The sequence below is a fragment of the Struthio camelus genome, chromosome 1 (assembly GCF_040807025.1).
Source record: "Struthio camelus isolate bStrCam1 chromosome 1, bStrCam1.hap1, whole genome shotgun sequence".
Lineage (NCBI taxonomy): Eukaryota > Metazoa > Chordata > Aves > Struthioniformes > Struthionidae > Struthio > Struthio camelus.
The window spans coordinates 201,446,530-201,463,657 of record NC_090942.1 but is presented as its reverse complement, the minus strand read 5'-3'; the positions used below and the strand labels follow the sequence as shown (position 1 = coordinate 201,463,657).

Sequence of the window (17,128 nt, the reverse complement as noted above, 5' to 3'; positions counted from 1 at the left end):
TTACGTACAGGCACTTACCCGCTTACACAACACTTGTCTCACAGGTAGCACCAGTTTACCACAGTGCCAATACATCTTCAAAGTCAGTGGCACTGAGAAAGCTACAAGCTGCACAGTGCTCTACAGTAAGTAGAGAAGTCCAAGGAGCAACACAGAATCAGAATTCCTCAAGAGCAACTCCAATACACATAAGCAAAGGGAGCAGATAAACCTTCCCTCATGCTCCACAGCAGGCACCCTTACTCAGACATCATGAGAGCAAGCCACCCTTTCCCTTCATTGCCAATGAGCTAGGGGAAAAGTCCAAAGGATACAGAGGGCATAGCCTAAGCCTGTTGCCTTTCTTTTAAAAGTAGTAGAGGACAGAGGTCAAAGCTGTCTTACTAATCAGGTTCATAGCTAGCTTCTGCTTAGTGACGCTAATCACTAAACAGCACCAAGGAGCAGAGATTCCTAATCAGAGAGTGGAAAGTGACCTCTGCTTTCCTACCATCTAACTGCCTCCATTTTGCCCTTATCCCAATTACATTATGCCCTGAGTCCTCATGACTCACGTTGCCCTAGCTGGGAGGCCAAAGCTGCCTGCAATAAGATGCAAAAAGCTACTTAAACTCTTACAGCTACCACTCGATGGCTCTCAGACAGCAAGCTGGACACTATAGCTTTGCTCTGGTGTTGGCAATAGGGCTATTTGCCTAGTGGCAAAAAGCCAGACACTACTTTCTTCATACCATCTCAAGCCAGATGAGAGCAGAATCCCTTCAGGAAGGCCTACATGGCTTTTGCCAACCTCCATCCTTGCTTCTTTCTGAAAAGCACTAACAGTATGAGTGCTGTATCCATAGAGATCTGTTAAACTCAGTTCATTTATCAAGGGAGGATTAGTTACATATATTTTTATATACTATAAGATATATCTATATATAGATATATCTCAAGAAGCAGCTGATTTTGCAGCCCACAAACAAGTCCAACAGATAGAGAGAAAAAAGCATTCACTATGAAAATCCACACCTTTTAACTGCTCCTAACCTACAGATTTTCACAGACGAGTATAAAATAAATCAAAGCTGTGCGGAAAATCCCATATTAACAAATACAGTAACACTGTGCTATCTAGAACATCAGCATTCTTTCTGAAGATATTCTTGAAGTCATCCTTGATAATACACAGTAAAACAGCTAATGGAAAGTGTCATTTAAGAAGGATTGAGGTCTTTTCCCCTCATAAAGGCACTTTTTGTGTAAACTGTTCTTTCAACATTGACCCAAACATCTGCATTAACAAACAGCAGGCCTGCTAGATAACACTCTTCCTTAGTAATGACAGGAAACATCTGTTCACCTAGCTAACCAAACACTACCACTCTCATGTCTTATATCTTTTACTCCTTGTTTCAATGCATGTTGCTTGGGTTGCCAGATTGCAAGAACATGGCATTAATTATACCAGCCAACACCTTACGCACACATGTGTGTATACACACACACCCCCACACACCCCTCAACATCCTGAAGAAAATTCCAACTTGGTCTGTTTAATTGAAGACCAACATTGCCTTGCACACACAACAACACAAGCTTGTAAACTTCATGGTTGTTCCTGTCCTGTTAGACTTCCTTTTTCCTGTCTTCCTTCACAGTCTACGCTTTCTTACATTACACTTAGTCTTGTCATTGTTAGGACTAGAAGTTACTACTTTTCAAGAGAAAACACTCCATGGAGTGGAGCTCCATGGAGTAGTGGACAGCTACTTCTGTACTGATCTCACACTAGATTTAATGGGGTAAGTCTTGTGTCCAAGATCATCGAATTAGGTCCGTATATCCCAAAGTTCAACAGCCTTACTAGTGCTGCAAATGAACAGCAGCTCAGAGCTCCCTGCTCTCACTGCTGATGATTCTAAGAGCCGATCCCTTGCTGCTGCTGCTGGCTCCCTGCTTATGCTTCTCCCCAGACAGCTACCTGGACCCCAGTGCCCCGGCCAGCCACCAACCCAGCTGCCCCGGCCAGAGGCAGAACTTACCCTGCTGAAGCCAGGCCTAGGCAGGGACAGGGGCCAGTGGAGAGGGATCGGGGTCCTCCCAGCTCCTCTTGCCCCAGGGCTGCCTCCGGGAAGAGGGAGAAGGGGAGGAGAGCTCCCTACCTGACCTGGTTGTCACGAAACTTGCTCTGCTGGGGCTGGTTCACGTAAATGGTGCGGGCTGGTGCCTCGTCCAGATCCGCTGAGGACGTGGCTCCGGACATCTCATCATCCGCCTTCTTATAGCCTGAGGGGGAACAGACGGGTCCTGCGGGGGAGAGCAGAGGTCAGCGATGGGGGCCGCAGCACGGAGCCCCCGGCCCAGCCCGGCCACCCCCTCTCTCCCTCCATCCCTCCCGGCGCCGAGCCGAGCGGAGCCCGCAGCACCCACCGGCAGCCCCGGCGGGGCCGGGCCGGAGGCGGGCAGCGACCGGCGGGTCTCGCCTGCGGGAGAGCCCTCCCCGGTGTTTACCGCGGCGGCGGCTGATAAATAATGCAGGGCCGGGGAGGGGGGAGCGGGGCGCGCCGGGAGCCAGCTGACAGCGGCGAGAGCACGGGCGGGCCCCAGCCGCGGCCCCCCCGGCCCGCGGGAGGCGGCGCCGGCCCCGAGCCGCCCCGGGCAGCGCGCCGCCGCCCGGCCCGGCCCGGCCCCTCCCGGCGCACCGGGGCGGGCGGCGAGCGGCGAGCCCGCCGCAGCGGAGGCGGCGATTCAGCGGGACGCGGGACTCGCTCTCAGCGAGCAGAGGAGAGCCCCATTTCATTGCATTATGTCAACCCTCACTGGACTCTAGCTTGAGGGAAAGACAACTGCAGTCCTAATAGTCACTTAATATTTGAGTTCCCGCATCTTTAAAAATATTTTAAATACATATTTAAACAAAAACGCAGGTTTTATGCACCTAGCCTAGAGTGCTTTTACATCCCTGTCTTTCAAAATGATCGATTCTTTGTTTGCACTACTAACACTGTCTCCTTCAATCATAACCACTGGAGGGCAACATTACCCATTCCTATCACAGTATACTTCAGTATAAAAAAAGCTTTGCAATACTAGTAGCTGGCCAATAAAGCTAGTATAATTGTCAGGAACTAATTTGCTGAAGGCAAGTGTGTGCTGTTGAAAGCATGAGTTACATATTGCAAATTCATACTTTGGATACATTAAACAAAACTTAAAACTCTAATTCGTGTCTTTCCTTTAGTTTCAGTTGACACTATTCAGACAGCAAAAATAAGCCCACTTACTAGTATTTACTCTGTGAAAAAGGACAAATGAAGAAATGAAATATTAAGACCATACATTATGCATGACTATGCCATTGTAATACTATATGAGGTTACTCAGTCTGAAGAAGCTTGCCACAACACAGCAGATCAGTCTTGCTGAGTGGGTATTGCCCCTTCAGACAGAGCTAAGAGCGCTACTGGACTCTCGTTGTTCTTTGTCTTCATTGCAGTTACACAGCATGAAATCAATGGGATCAAAAGACAGTGCTCTTAAGAGCATTAAGTGCAAGGAAGAAGCCTTCATCCATTTTCCTAGTCAAGCTCCAGAAGTGCAGTTATTCTAGAATAAACATGCTGGAAAATTATGTTCTTTTTCAAAGACCTTATTTGTTTCTTTTTTCCATATAATGACTCCTCCTGACACCTGAAATCCTCCTGCTTAGTAGGACTCTTCATAGTTAAGCTTCACGAAGCTGTCCCATAATTTTAAGGATTAACCAAGTCAATACAGATGATCAAGTTCAGAGGTATTTAAGTTTACTTAATGCACTGTGCTCTTGGCTGCTCTCTCTCCAGAATAGGTGCCCCAAAGACAATAGCATTTACCTTCTTCTTTTGATACCCAGAAATACTTTAAAATCTACTTGTATTTAGTTAGAAATAGCTATACTGAGAGGAAGTTCACTTTTGGAAGTTGCTCAAACCAGCTGCTTCAACTCTTAGTGGAATAAGCCTCATTTGGGAAGATTATCCATAATTCTGCCCATTAAAAATTCTTTGTCTACCCACCTCCCTCTTCTGTTACCACGCCAATCACACCCAGAGCCTGTAGATCTAGCTAGACTACCTGCTCTGGTTGGCCTCCTTCCCCACGTTCAGAAAGGTCTTGAGCTACTGAGGGGTTCCTGGTAGACAGCAATCCCAGAGGCTGTACCACCTTCAGAAGGCATCCTCCTCAATGGTGACCCAAACACATGAGGACCATCACTTCAACCATGCGAAAGCAATTTTACTTCTACTGCAGAGCTATGGATATAGACAGCACAGGTTTGCTCACCTCCAATTATTGGATGCTAAGGCTGAAATCCAAGCAGCATTTGCTTGGCTATATCCAAAGGAATTTTTCAGGTTCACTGAGCTCACTTTAGGCAAAACTTACAACTCAAGGAAGGCTTCTCTTCCACAAAAACTAAGCCCTCTCTGTTATTTCCTCAAGGACTTACAACAACGCTGCCCAATTTCTTTTGGGTAAAACTAATTTGTGCTCTGAGGAACATAATAACAGACCATTGTCCCACTGTCATCCCTCATGCCCTATGTATTTAGTCTGTTTAACACCGTGAGATTTTCAATGTTCTCATTGCACAGATATCTTAAATCTGTATTACCCACACTTGCATCCAGTATACAGACAAATGTAAGCACATTTTAAGTTCAATGTTTAGAAGTCGAAACAGTTTGATAATAGAAAGCAGGTTCTACACAAATAATATGGCCTGGATTTGGTGTGCTAATGCTGTGCTAACAATGCAGCTCTCTTCACTACTTAAACACGTCAGTCATTTTGCTGGGGTCAGCTAGTATCCCGAGCTCTGCTGGTGGTCTTCCTGCTTATCTTCCAGTATTTCTTCCATGGAAATCAGGGAAATTCATTCCCAGTTTCACCACACACTTCGCGCACAGCTTGGTAGATTGTCCTTCACTGAGAAAGCGAACCAGAATTTGTTTCTGTTCAATTATAGCTTTTGACCAGGTACAAAAACTAAGTGTGCCATGAAGTGTGATCATTCCTGAAGAAGAGTGGGAAAGAAACCTTGAAGGGTCTTAATCTGAGTACAGCAGAAAGAACATCAAAAAAGCAAATGAAAGAGACAACCAGGCATAATCAAAAAAACTCAGTGGATACTATTGCCCATAGGTACCTCTGAAGCTACTAAAGAGCTAGTAAAGCACCAGGATTATTACCTATATTTCTGGAACTCAATATCTAGTACATAAAGCCTAAACTTTGAGGCATTAGGCACTTTGCAGGAATTCAGTACTGTTTCCCACTGTGCTTTGAGTTCCTTAAGTCAGATTAGAGCTACGAAACCCGCTTTTCTTAAGGCATAGGAGCTATTTCTTTTTAGGGCTCTATCTCTCCATACTATTTAGTAAGTTTATTTTCTAAGAAAAAAATGGGACTAGATTTTGGCAAAATGTCAAAAGAAAAACTTGATTTTATAGCTTTCATCATTAAGAGAAGCCATACTTGATGCCCTGACAAATTCAGATTGCATTTGTTATCACTTCAAAAAGCAATGAATTAGAATTTAGTCTTACTTCACTGGCCCTGCAAAAAAGATATTTTCCACATATATCCATCTCTAATCTCTGCTCAGCAATAACTATGGCTGCTCTATGATTGAGTAAATAAGAACATGATGAATTCTGTAGCTTTTTGATAGATTAGTCACTTTGGAAGCTTGCCAAGTGTCAGAAAACAGACAGTAAGATCTGTCTTTGCAGATCTTACTGCAAAGATATCAGTTTTCTTTTTATTAACCAGCTAGTTACCATTCCTATCTTACATCTTGGTGAGCTGCTGAATTATGTTTTGTAAGAAGTGTTAGTAGAGCCATTAAGCACCTCCCCAACATAACAAAACCACAAACCATGACAAACAGTTTTACAGCAGAGAAGTTCAGAGAAGCTTCACTGTGTAAAGGTAAGAATCTAAAGCAATGCTAAGTGTCACCACCCAGAGTAAGCCCGGTGACTTTGCACATAGTGTTTGCAGGACTAAGCTCTAGTAGGAGAAAAAACAGAGCTAAAGAAACACTGAAACTAGATTTAGACGCTCAAAGGCCAAAGTCAGAGTAGTCGTACAAAGCTCTGTGTTCCCCTCTCCCCCAACTGCATTAAGCTGCAGTTTTCAATTAAAACAAAATTTAAAGACATCTTTTCCTCAGAGTCAAAAAGCCATCCTCACCAACAGTCTCCAAACTTGCTGTCATTTACAACATCATATTGTGGGATTGTTACAGGCTTGGTCTCAGAACAAGGAGTTAGCATACTGAATATCTAGGATGGTAAAACCCATACCTTCCTAGAGAGATGGCAGAGAAGTTTGTATTACAGCGCATGCAAAAATTCAAAGGTCACTTTTAACAAGGCATCCTAGACTCACTGACACTCATTACCTCTTTCTTGGGAGATTATCTTTCACAGGATATCTTCACCAACTACCTATGGAGCACCAAAGAGGTTATCACATGAGAAGTTCTGCATTCAAGAATTGTCAACAAATTCTTATGCAGACAACCTTCACAATTTACCATTAAAGCAAGTTGTATTTACCTGAAATAGATTCCCTTCTACACTGTTTCATCAGCTGCCTTTACTGTTCAGAGATTCACTCAATAGTAACTCTAATGTGTATAAAGATAAAAGTTCAAACAGGCAGAGCATAGCATGCTCTCACAGGAGATGTAGGTCATGAACTCCTTAGCTGCCAGAGCCTCCACAAAAGCTTTGTTCCCACAAGAACAGTGCTTAACTGGTTGCCTTAACTGAGTTACAACCACTTCATGTGAAAGCCAGATGAACGGCATTAAGACTTTGTTTTCTTGAAGTTAGAGAACTTCCATAGCGTTTGATAATGTAAGATTACTAGACGACAAACATTCAAACATACTCAAATTGAAGAGAAATTTTGGAATAATTCGCAAAGGACAACTAGAAAATAAATTATCAGAAGTTGTTTTAAATTTACTTCCCTTCTCTGCTTGTTTGTAGATTCATGTTCTTCAAAGTAAGATGTGCTTAGTGAACCACGTTACTTGCATGCAGATGATGTATAGCAGCAGCCTTGAAGTGAGGATAACTGCAGTTACAAACTACCTCTTGCTTCTCACATTATGTGAGAGCTGTTCTACATGAAGCCATTAGGGACATAACATATTTCACTCGCTAAAGGGGAAGTGAGCATGGACCAGTTGATGACATTTATCCTACAGCCTCAGAATAAACCAAGCTGCACCAAAAAAAGAAGCTATCATCTTCTAAAAATTACTGCAAAGGAAGACATTCCTTTCATCCTTTTTTCAGATTTGTTTTATTTCTAATTGATTTCAAGATGCGTAAACAGCAGTGTCTTACTAACATAATATCTTTCAGGAACTGAAAGCTTTCAGCAGGTACAGCTAATACAAGTCTGATTTTAACTTAACTTTGATTAGTTAAGAAAACAAGGATAGAAACAAGGATATCCCCTCATTTTTAACAGGCTGTTATAAAGCAGAGGGGAAAGTATATACATTTCCTAAGTTTTCTCAAAAGATTGTTCCTTGAAGTTTGAGGCCAGCCAGAATTCCTGTAGAGGCCGTTTACTGAAAACCATCTTTCAAATGCAACAGTAACAAGAAGGATGAAATTTCAGCACGAACACAAACAGTGAGAAGAGGGAAAGAGGAAGGGGTAGAGAGCAGAGTATATTGAATACTTGAATTTTTAAGCCCAGGACTTTACTAGCACCGAGCATCTGCTCTAGCCAAGTCTGATCAGGCTCCAGAGCAAAGAATTATCTAAAGAGGGAACGATATCTTAGTCTCGCTTGTATGAGGTTTAAGCAAAAGCAGTTGAAGTCTTTTCAGGCTGTAACACTAATATCAGGGACTTCAGTCCAGGACAACACAAAGGTCCTGACAAGTTCTAGCACCAGAATATGTTCATTAACTATGACATAGCACCATACATGAGAGACAGCACATGCAGGCACCCTCTGGAGTATCATCAGAGAAACACTTGCAACTCTGGAAGTGTGTCTCTGTCTTCACCCAGGCATTACGGATCAAGCAACAGACTGTTTGCTGTCTTGAAAATGGGGCTTTGACACCAAGACATTTGAACACTTGCCACCAGGCCTACAGACTAACAAAAGAGACCACAAAACAGACAACATCAATCAGTACAGTTAAATGGCTGCATTAGCATTTCAGTATTAGGGTGACTATTCCCAGTCGGATCAAATGTCCTCTTTATTCAAGTCAGAAAGCAAAAAGCCATCCGTAATGTAGCAGATGTTCTGGAGATGCAGAGCAAGGAAGAAAGAGTATTTTATGTATAGCAGAAAAACAGATCTGAAAAAAGGAATTTTTATCTGTGCTAGATATAGATGAAGAAACAAATTCACACTCAAGAGGATGAGAACAAGTAGCCCCTAGAAGGATATTAAGAGTAAATAAAGTTTCAGAAGAATGATAGAAGAGGATTGAGCAAAGAAAGCTTATTTTCTGACCTCTAAGATACAAGGAAAAAGTTGTCATCAGTCAAGCTAACCCAGACAAAGGAAATTAAACAGCTCCGTTATCTTCTCTCCTTCTCTCTGCACAGCCTTGCAAAGTAGATTAATAAGATACACAACTATTGCTAAAAGCAAAAATGAGTAATTACTTAGCCTTAATTACCATTAACCAGATGAAGAGGATTTGGGGACAGAAGACTTCCGCTACATGCATTTCAAATTTTAAAAGTCGCTTAAAACTCAGAGGAGCTGCCTAGAAGAGTAGACTGTGAATTGTTCTGCAAGAGAAGTTATCCTGCCGGAAAGAGGTCACCTGTCAATCTGTCTGCTCCGAGACCAATCTTGAGGACAATTTCATTCAATCAATCATAAAAAAATTGCAAGACAGGTGAGTGGCCAGTAGTCTGGGCTTGCTTATATTTAAGCCTGTGCAGAGCTAGATGCAGCCCACAGCAAGAGCCAGAATCTTGCAGACAGATGCATGTTCTTGAAGACTAGATTAATATAATTGTAAAAAACTCTGTAGTACAAATACATAATACTGCACTTCAGGGATTTATAAAAAAATCTGGCTATGAATTAGGAGCTCAGCTAAAATGAGATGCTTACATATACTGGTCAATCCTAGGATGACTGATTTACCAGTGAGATGCAGCTATAGAAGAGCTGCAGTGTTATGCTGTATCAAGAGATAATTACTGATCTATATGTGCTGAGAGTAAGATATATTCAGCATTGGTAACTGTCATGTAAAACAGGTGATCAGAATTGCACGTATACATGAAAGACTTCTCATAGGCCTAACAGATACAAATGCAGCCACTGGGATTAGAGAAATGAGGAAAGAACTCTATTTGCTTGGCTCTGCTAATCTAAGACTGGACAAGAGTGTGTACCTTGTGAAATTAAGTCCTTCTTTCTGGTGTTCAGCCTCGATTCTTTCTGGTGTTTAACCCCGATTTAAGCTAAATTATTAGGTGGCACAATGAAGTTATTTCTGAATAATCTTAAATTACAACTCGAAAGTTCTTAATCATCAAAAACGTTCAGGACAAAATAACATAGCTTGTTTCAAAGAGTAACTTGCTCAGTTTGAACAGAATTGCATGCTGCAGGCAGAGACAGCTGGAGCCTGACTTCTACAATGCAAATGATCAAATGTAGTTCGATGATGAAGCCAAGTATCGTCACAAATAAACAGAAGAGCTAGAGACACAGCAGAAAGCTAGAGACACATTTTGCAGGACTCCAAAGCAGTAATCTTGCAGTAGCTCAGTCCTAATTACAAAATACATAGTTTAGCAAAAACCTATATGTAGATAAGAAGATTCAGATGCATGGTCACCTGCAATTACTGGATATTTAAAGAGGAAAAAAATGCACTTATTGTTGAGGTGAGGGATAAGAGGTAAGTTCGTCCAATAAAGTTCACTCTCCTCAGTATGAATATAGAGCAACCACATTAATCAAAGCAAAGCATGAGGTGGCCAAGCATTCAGATACAGGAAAGAAGAGATGCCTAAGGTTGCCTGAGGTCTGACCTAAGACGTGCACCACAAGGAAGCTTTTTTGCTTCTCTGAATAGCAAAATAAAGGCCTGATGTTTGTCTCCTGTAACAAGCCTTGTACATAGCCCTGGTGAGACCACAAGAGGAACAGCACTTTCCCCAAAATAGCTGTTCTGTCTCCCAAGTCATTTTGTACCTGCTCAGTTAATGCAAAAACAAGCAGCTTCTGCTGATAATGCTGAGCCAATAAAGCTATGAGAGCCAAATATAATCTCTTCTGCCTCATGCTTTGTAACCACACTATCAGCTAAATTCTAAGGCTGAATCTTCACCGCTGAAAAGTAAAGTAGTCCCTTCTTCCCCTGCCCCAGCTTCTAGACTAAGTTTAGAAAACCGGCAAAAAACACCAGCTCACCAAATATTTTATGAAAGACAGGAAAGATTAAAAACCCTAAAGCTAACTTCAAGCAGTCAGCTACTACTTAGGACAAAAATTTCCAAAACAAACACAGTTCAATAAATTGGATCAATGGGATGATCCACTCCACAGAAATAGTAGGGGCTCTAGTAATTGTTGCCAGCTAAAACAAGCATTGGTTCTTCCAGGGTCCCATACCGCATTAGCCAAAAATGGCCTTACTAAACACTTCAGTTCTATTCTACTCTTTCCTCAACTGTTCTCCAAATACCCTCCTGTATTTGCTAGCAGTTTATCACCATAACCTGGACTCTTCCAGTGAGTTTCCCAGGATATACTATATTGTCTTTGCTGATATACATCTGACTGAAAATCAATGTTATGTAGATAAATTTGATCTAACAATCTGACTAAGTCTGAATACTCAGCTTCAGCAGCTACTGTTTGACACCAGAATTTTAAATAGCATTGCAGTTCCAGTATGCCAAAGGGAATTTCAGGGACAGCTGGAGAGGCTCCCAAGTCCCAAGCCAAAAACCCCTCCAAGTGCCATAAGTGTAGGGAGAGCTGGGTCAGACAACTGACATTTGTCAAACTCGTAAGTTCTAACTTCGAAAACTGCCTAAATTCTCCATGTTCCAGGTTTCCAAAAACTTGGAAATATTATTTTATATATCTATTTGCATTAAGATTGCATTAATGATATACTCCAATAAGCTTGTCATCAAGTTCTTCCTACTAATAGTAGGAGAGTTAAATGCACCACATAAGCATCAGTAAGGTGGCTCTGAAGGAAGCAATGCACTTTGCAAATCTGCTTGCAGCAGTAAACTTAAAGTGCATTTTATATTACCTCCGATCCTCAACTTATTCAAGGTTTTGTGGGAACCTGATCTACTAAGCACAAATGTTGCTTTTTGGGGGGGTTAAGCAATTTTGAGACTTTGGGAACTAAGCTTCTGCTCACATGATGAAATATACTACCCAATATTTCTCTGGTCTTTTCCTCAACTATTTTTTTTTTAAACCCTAAATCAGCATGGCCTACCAACTTTCGCAGGAGCTCAAAACACATTTGCACACATTAGAATGCAATGAACACAAGCTCTCAGCATTTGAGGTGGTTAAGAGAACACTGGATCTACATCTCCTTACTGGTATGTAAAACGTATCTAAGATGTAGATACAAGGCAACAGGGTACAAATGGAGACTTCACTGTGCAAACCCAGGAAAGTATATATTGCCTCCATTCTGCACGTTCAGTCACTTGTATGAAAACAGTTTTTACCTGCTATGAAATTTCTTTTGAATTTTCAGCTCAATATATCCTCCTATTCAAAAGAAAGTCTAACCTAGAAAACATTACTTTTCAAAACACACATAGCAAGTCCACTCTTCTCTTCCAGGATCATTATATTTCAGAAATTGCAAATATCGGAGATTTGATAATGTTACAGCAATTAAAAATATATATATGAGAACATGGGGTGGCAGAAATTACAGCTAAACTGAATTCTGATATTTTGAGCACAGATAAGCAACTCTTCTCTGAATGACCTCACTGATCAAGGAAGATACTAAATCTGATAAAAGAGCTAGAATTTCACCTTAGATAATCATGCCTAATAATCCTATTGTGGGCCATGTACGTACCTATCATAAGAGAACTATTAAAGTGATTGTAGGAATATTGCAAAAACAGCCATCGGAAATCTCCTTAGCACAACTGACAATCACAACTAATCCTTAGAAGAGAGCAGTTACAGAGTTCTCTCCTCCCACCTCTGAGGCTTGTTTCCCTGTATTAACGTTGGCTGAAGCTAAAAATATCTTTGGCATACAGTCCTTCTATTAGTATTCTGGCACACAATTGCTTTTTTGTTTCTGTAATGTATCTGTTCCCATAACAATTCACCAACAGCTTTAAGCATATCAGCTGCAAGCACAGCTGATCTTGATTTCTAAGAGAATTTAAACAACAAAAAAGAAACATTTTCCCCCTTTATATGCTTACAAGGTAAAGCTATCTGTACTCAGATGTTTCTTTTGGTTAAAGCCCCAAGGCCATTAACACTGGCTTCCAGCCAGTGCCAGATTAGAAAGATTTACCAAATACATACCGACCTTTTGCTCGAAAGCATTCCCATCGCTGCTGCTGTTAATTCTACTCACCCACAGCTCAATATATCACACAGCAAAAGCGGCTGCCCATTGTGCAGTTACCTATAGAGACGCATCTCTTCCAGCGACGGCACAGGGACATGTTGTTCCTTCCGTCTCGCACTGGCTGCATGAAGATGAAAACAGCAGCAGTCCTTCAAAGATCTCTACAGCATTAGCAGGTCTGAAAGCTGATTAAAGTGATCCCCATGGTAATCTGTGAAATACATGTTTTGCACTTTCAAACTGCTCCGCATCGGATTCACAGCAGGCAAGCGTGCGGTCTGTGCCTGCGCGCACACAGGCTACCGCAGCTTCGACTGGAACAGTCTAACTCATTTCAGCAGAAAAAAGGGAATTCAGCATCATCCTGCATTTCAGCTCTTAACACCATCACCTGCCCAGGTCCCAGGCTGCCCCCCACCACCCCCCCAATTTCAAAGCACAGATTTCTCAAGTGAAAGGCTACAACAGAATTCGAGTTCTGCTCCCCTTGGAGAGGTTATCTGTGATGTTAAGAGCTATGACATTAACTTGTCTTTGCAGGTATAGAAAGGTTTTATTTTCTTTTTACTTATGCCCCCCACCCCTAAACAGGGGGAACAAGAGAGCCAGTGTTTCAGATCTCCAATGAACAAACAAGATAAAAACAAATCAGGAATTCTTCCAGCTACCACTTCAGCTAATAAAAATCCCCTCTCCTGGAAGGAAGGAAAGAATACATCTTTCCATTTTTCCTTCACCCTGCGTAGCCCCAGTGGTGCGAGTCTCTCTTTGCAGTGCTTTTCGCGGCTCTCGCAGCAGCTTTCCAGGGTCCTTGCTGCCTTGGCAGCGGGTCTTCCCTCCTCTCGCTTGCCCCCATCCAGACTAGCAGTTTGTTTTTCAGACGGGGAATAAAAAAAGGAAGTGTCAACAACTTGCTTCAAGCCTCACAAGAGACCCCTGGCAGGAGGCAAGGGTTTGCCTTTTTGGACTGTATCTCGAGTTACCGTGCTAATAGCGTACCCGAAAGCCAGAGCAGCGCCCTGTGGCGCACAGGCCACCTCAGTGGCACGGTGGCTGCTTTTAAGTGAAGGGCTACAGTTATGGCCCGACAGCTGCGTGCAGTGAAAAGGCTCGACACATTAACAGGAAGAAAGGTAAGAACCAGACTGGTAACCACCAGCTAGAACTTGGTTAGTTTTTTCTTTCGGAAACTATTCGGCACGCTAATGTTTCACATCAATAGGACTCTCAGGAGTTTCATTTTGTTTGTGCCTGCGCAAAGCAAGGCTCCAGAGGCGAGGGGTACATTGAGCCCTCTCTTCCCACAGCCTGCAAGCTGGGTGGAGCAAAAATCTGGACTATCACCCGACAACAGGGGCAACTAAAGTGGGGAAATGATTTCATCAGCCAAAGGATATCAAATATTTGTGATTAAGACAATGACAGGAAGCCATGGAAGACATTGCTAGCTCAGGAGAAGATACTTGACATTTTAGTTACTCTTGCTCTTATCTAGCTTTCATTAAGGAAGCGGGTTGCATAATACATGAGGAAAATGTTTGAGAACTTTATCTATTTCCTACCTAAGTGAATCCACAAGCACCAAAAAAAAAATATTGTACCCATTCCTACTTTGCATACTGCTGTAGTTAGTTAGTTATTAAAAACAGCAGGAGTTTGCCAGTTGACTCAGCTAGCCTAGACTAGAGGTTTCCTAATATGGGGTAGATGAATGACCTATGCTGAAGCAAGCATCATCTACCCCTCTCCCGGCCCGCCAGGTCAGAAAGCTGCCTGCAAGGCAACATTACCACCTCCCAAGGGAAGCGAGCAGCAGCACCAAGCCAGCCAGCACAGACCTGTATCTGCTGGATGTTGCTTGCTTTCTGCCCTGGATTTGATTTACTCTATATAGCCCTACTATTGCTATCATGGTCATCCCCAATTTCAGCAACTTATTTCCAGCTCCTCTGCTTCAGAAACACATGGTGTCCGTAACATCTGCCTGCTCTTGTACTACACGGCAAACAGGTAAATTGAGTTTACCCATCTCCTGCTTCCCTGCCTGGGACACTGAGGCACAAAGCAGGTTGGCCTTTAAGTGGAAAGCAGCAAAGATTGCACCACGTACTCCCCTGCAAAGCCTGCCTTGGACCTTTTCAAATTTAGTACCCAATACTTACACTAGACAAGAAGCGTATCTTTGGACATATAAGCTTGAGTGATGTATTTTGGACACAAATCTGCTCTGCTATGAACACCTCTCGATGAAAACACTGAATTATACATAGGAGATAACCAGATCACACACAACTTCATGTTATTTCCTTTCAAAGGCCAAAAGCCTTATCTAAACACTTAGACTGCATCGATATTACAGTTTCGTTCTAAGTTTCGAGGTAGTTTTTTTTCCTTGACTGGTGTGACACAAACATTCACTGGATAGGATACAGAGACTAACTTTTTAAGCAGGCTCTCACGACTAATATATTGACCAGTTTTATTGTGTTGTTCTAAACCTAGCTATGAACAGATTTTTCTTGTTATGGGTTACTGAGAAAAATATCATTAAAAGCTCCTTAACTTTCCACAATGGCTCGTGTACACCCCTCTAAGGGTTCCTGTTTCTCAGGATGAACAGCACTTACTTAAGCCGTTTTCACAGTATGTTCAAGAACTTGTAGGGGGTATTTTGGACCAGTACTGCTGGCATATTGCTATTACCTGTGTACTTTCCTGTATCATTTTTCTGACTGAAAATCCTTCCATGCATAAAGCTGAGTATCTGCAGTCAGTACTGTCAGCTCTAGGCATTGAAAAATTGAGTCAGATACCAAAATGTTACAAAGCCTTTTTAGAGATCATGCTTAGAGTTGTGGCTTCTGAGGGTTTAGGGTTTTTTTTTTTCTTGGTTTTGTTTTGTTTGTTTTGGAGGGGTGTTTTTTTGGTGGGTTTGTTTCATCTGTCTTCTCATCCCTGGCCCTTTACAGCCAACATGTATCCCATTTTCAGGGCTCTGTAACCAAAGGCTGATTTCCTTCTCCATGCACGTTTACCTCCCCAGGTGCTAACGTGAAACTGATCTGGAAGCTCAACGTAAGGCTCTCACCTGAACTATCTTGAAATTCAGGAGCTTGGGATTTGCTTTAGTGCTGAAGACAATGTTCAGACCTGATGTAATAGATATTTTGCTTCAGATTTAGTGAGGACGTTTGGCAAAGTATAAGTCACATTTGAGCCAAACATTTTTTCCCCTGGTACAATAATAGACTTTAAGATAAGTTATTTTTTAAAGTTTATGTACACTTCCCTAATAGCCTTTTACCAGTTTAGTATTCATCGAGTATCCCAGATACTTAATGTACATAGGAAAGGGCTTGATAAAAAAGACAAAACCCCCCCACATACACACAGAACTTGCAAACAGAACAAAACAAACTATCGCTCATCCATTTCCTTTCCTAAGAAAGCTACTTACACTTAAAGCATAAGCTTGTTAATAATTGAGTCACTAAATACCAAGTCAGTACATAATTATACATACTGACATCTGTACTCAAAGTGACTCTGTGATTTTCATTTCTTTATCCATATAATCAGAACTAAGCGCTAAAATAAACCAGGAATGTACAGCTAAGTGATCTACTAGAAAAATGCTGGTTAACAGCTAGTATTTCAGTTAGTCATTGACAAAATATCACAAGGAAGTCTCTAGCCACCTCACTCAGAAGTGTTAATTTACTCTCAGTTCACCCAGCTGCCAAGACAGATTTCCTTTTTGCAGCCAGGGAATTTGGCACAGATGGCTGAAGTCAAGAGCTGTGCAATGCTTCTGCAGCCCAGGCAAAGAGCTTCACTTAACAGGGCCAAGACCCCTTCCACTTATTTTCAGCATTTCTGCCTCTGATATCAGTGTATCAGAGAGGTGGGTACCAAAATACACCAATTATAAAATAGAGATATCCCTAGAGTCACAGATCCACTCCATAAACCATTTTATGATATTGGATTTAGGTAGCAGTACTTAATTTCTGAGCTTTTATGTTTCCCAGAAATCCAACCACTAGGGTTCATTTAGGTCTCAGGCCTTCCCTGGCCTTGGTTCCCTCCCAAACAGTATTCCTTTTACTAATTATTCCATGATTGCCAGCAAAATAATTTCACGTTTTTTGCTTCAGAATGCTTAGACATTGTTTCAACATGTAAAGCATTCAAATACTTCTTTGCAGCAAGTTTGTATCTCCGGATCAGTATGGCTATAACAGTGATCCCCAAAAGCAGCTATAACTCTCCTCAGTCTTTAACCGGACTGCTCATTTCGTACGGAAGAAAGTAAGTTTTCTTTCAGCATGATAGCTGAGAGGAGGGAAAAAACAAACAAAAAAATCATGTAGCTTTCCCACATACATAGCTTCAATATTTTAAAGAAAAAAGTTAGAAAACATTGCCACAGTTCAAAGCACCAGTTTGCTTTCCTCAGCAATACAGTATATTCTTCTGATAACTTTGTTTTATGTGATC

The 17,128-nt window shown here is 41.9% G+C and overlaps 1 protein-coding gene across 4 annotated transcripts in view; it reads right to left on the bottom strand.

The window, feature by feature from the left end:
- The window catches only part of ATP8A2 (ATPase phospholipid transporting 8A2), a 340,878-nt gene that overhangs the window by 298,350 nt on the left and 25,400 nt on the right, over positions 1 to 17,128 (bottom strand). For 2 of the 4 annotated variants that reach the window (XM_068930206.1, XM_068930209.1), the window contains exon 2: positions 2,148 to 2,292. In XM_068930206.1, the coding sequence (XP_068786307.1) occupies positions 2,148 to 2,292 (145 nt within the window). Of the gene's footprint in view, positions 1 to 2,147; positions 2,293 to 2,415; positions 2,600 to 12,685; positions 12,820 to 17,128 lie in introns of those variants that run through there. The other 2 variants (XM_068930207.1, XM_068930208.1) reach the window with 2 other exon arrangements.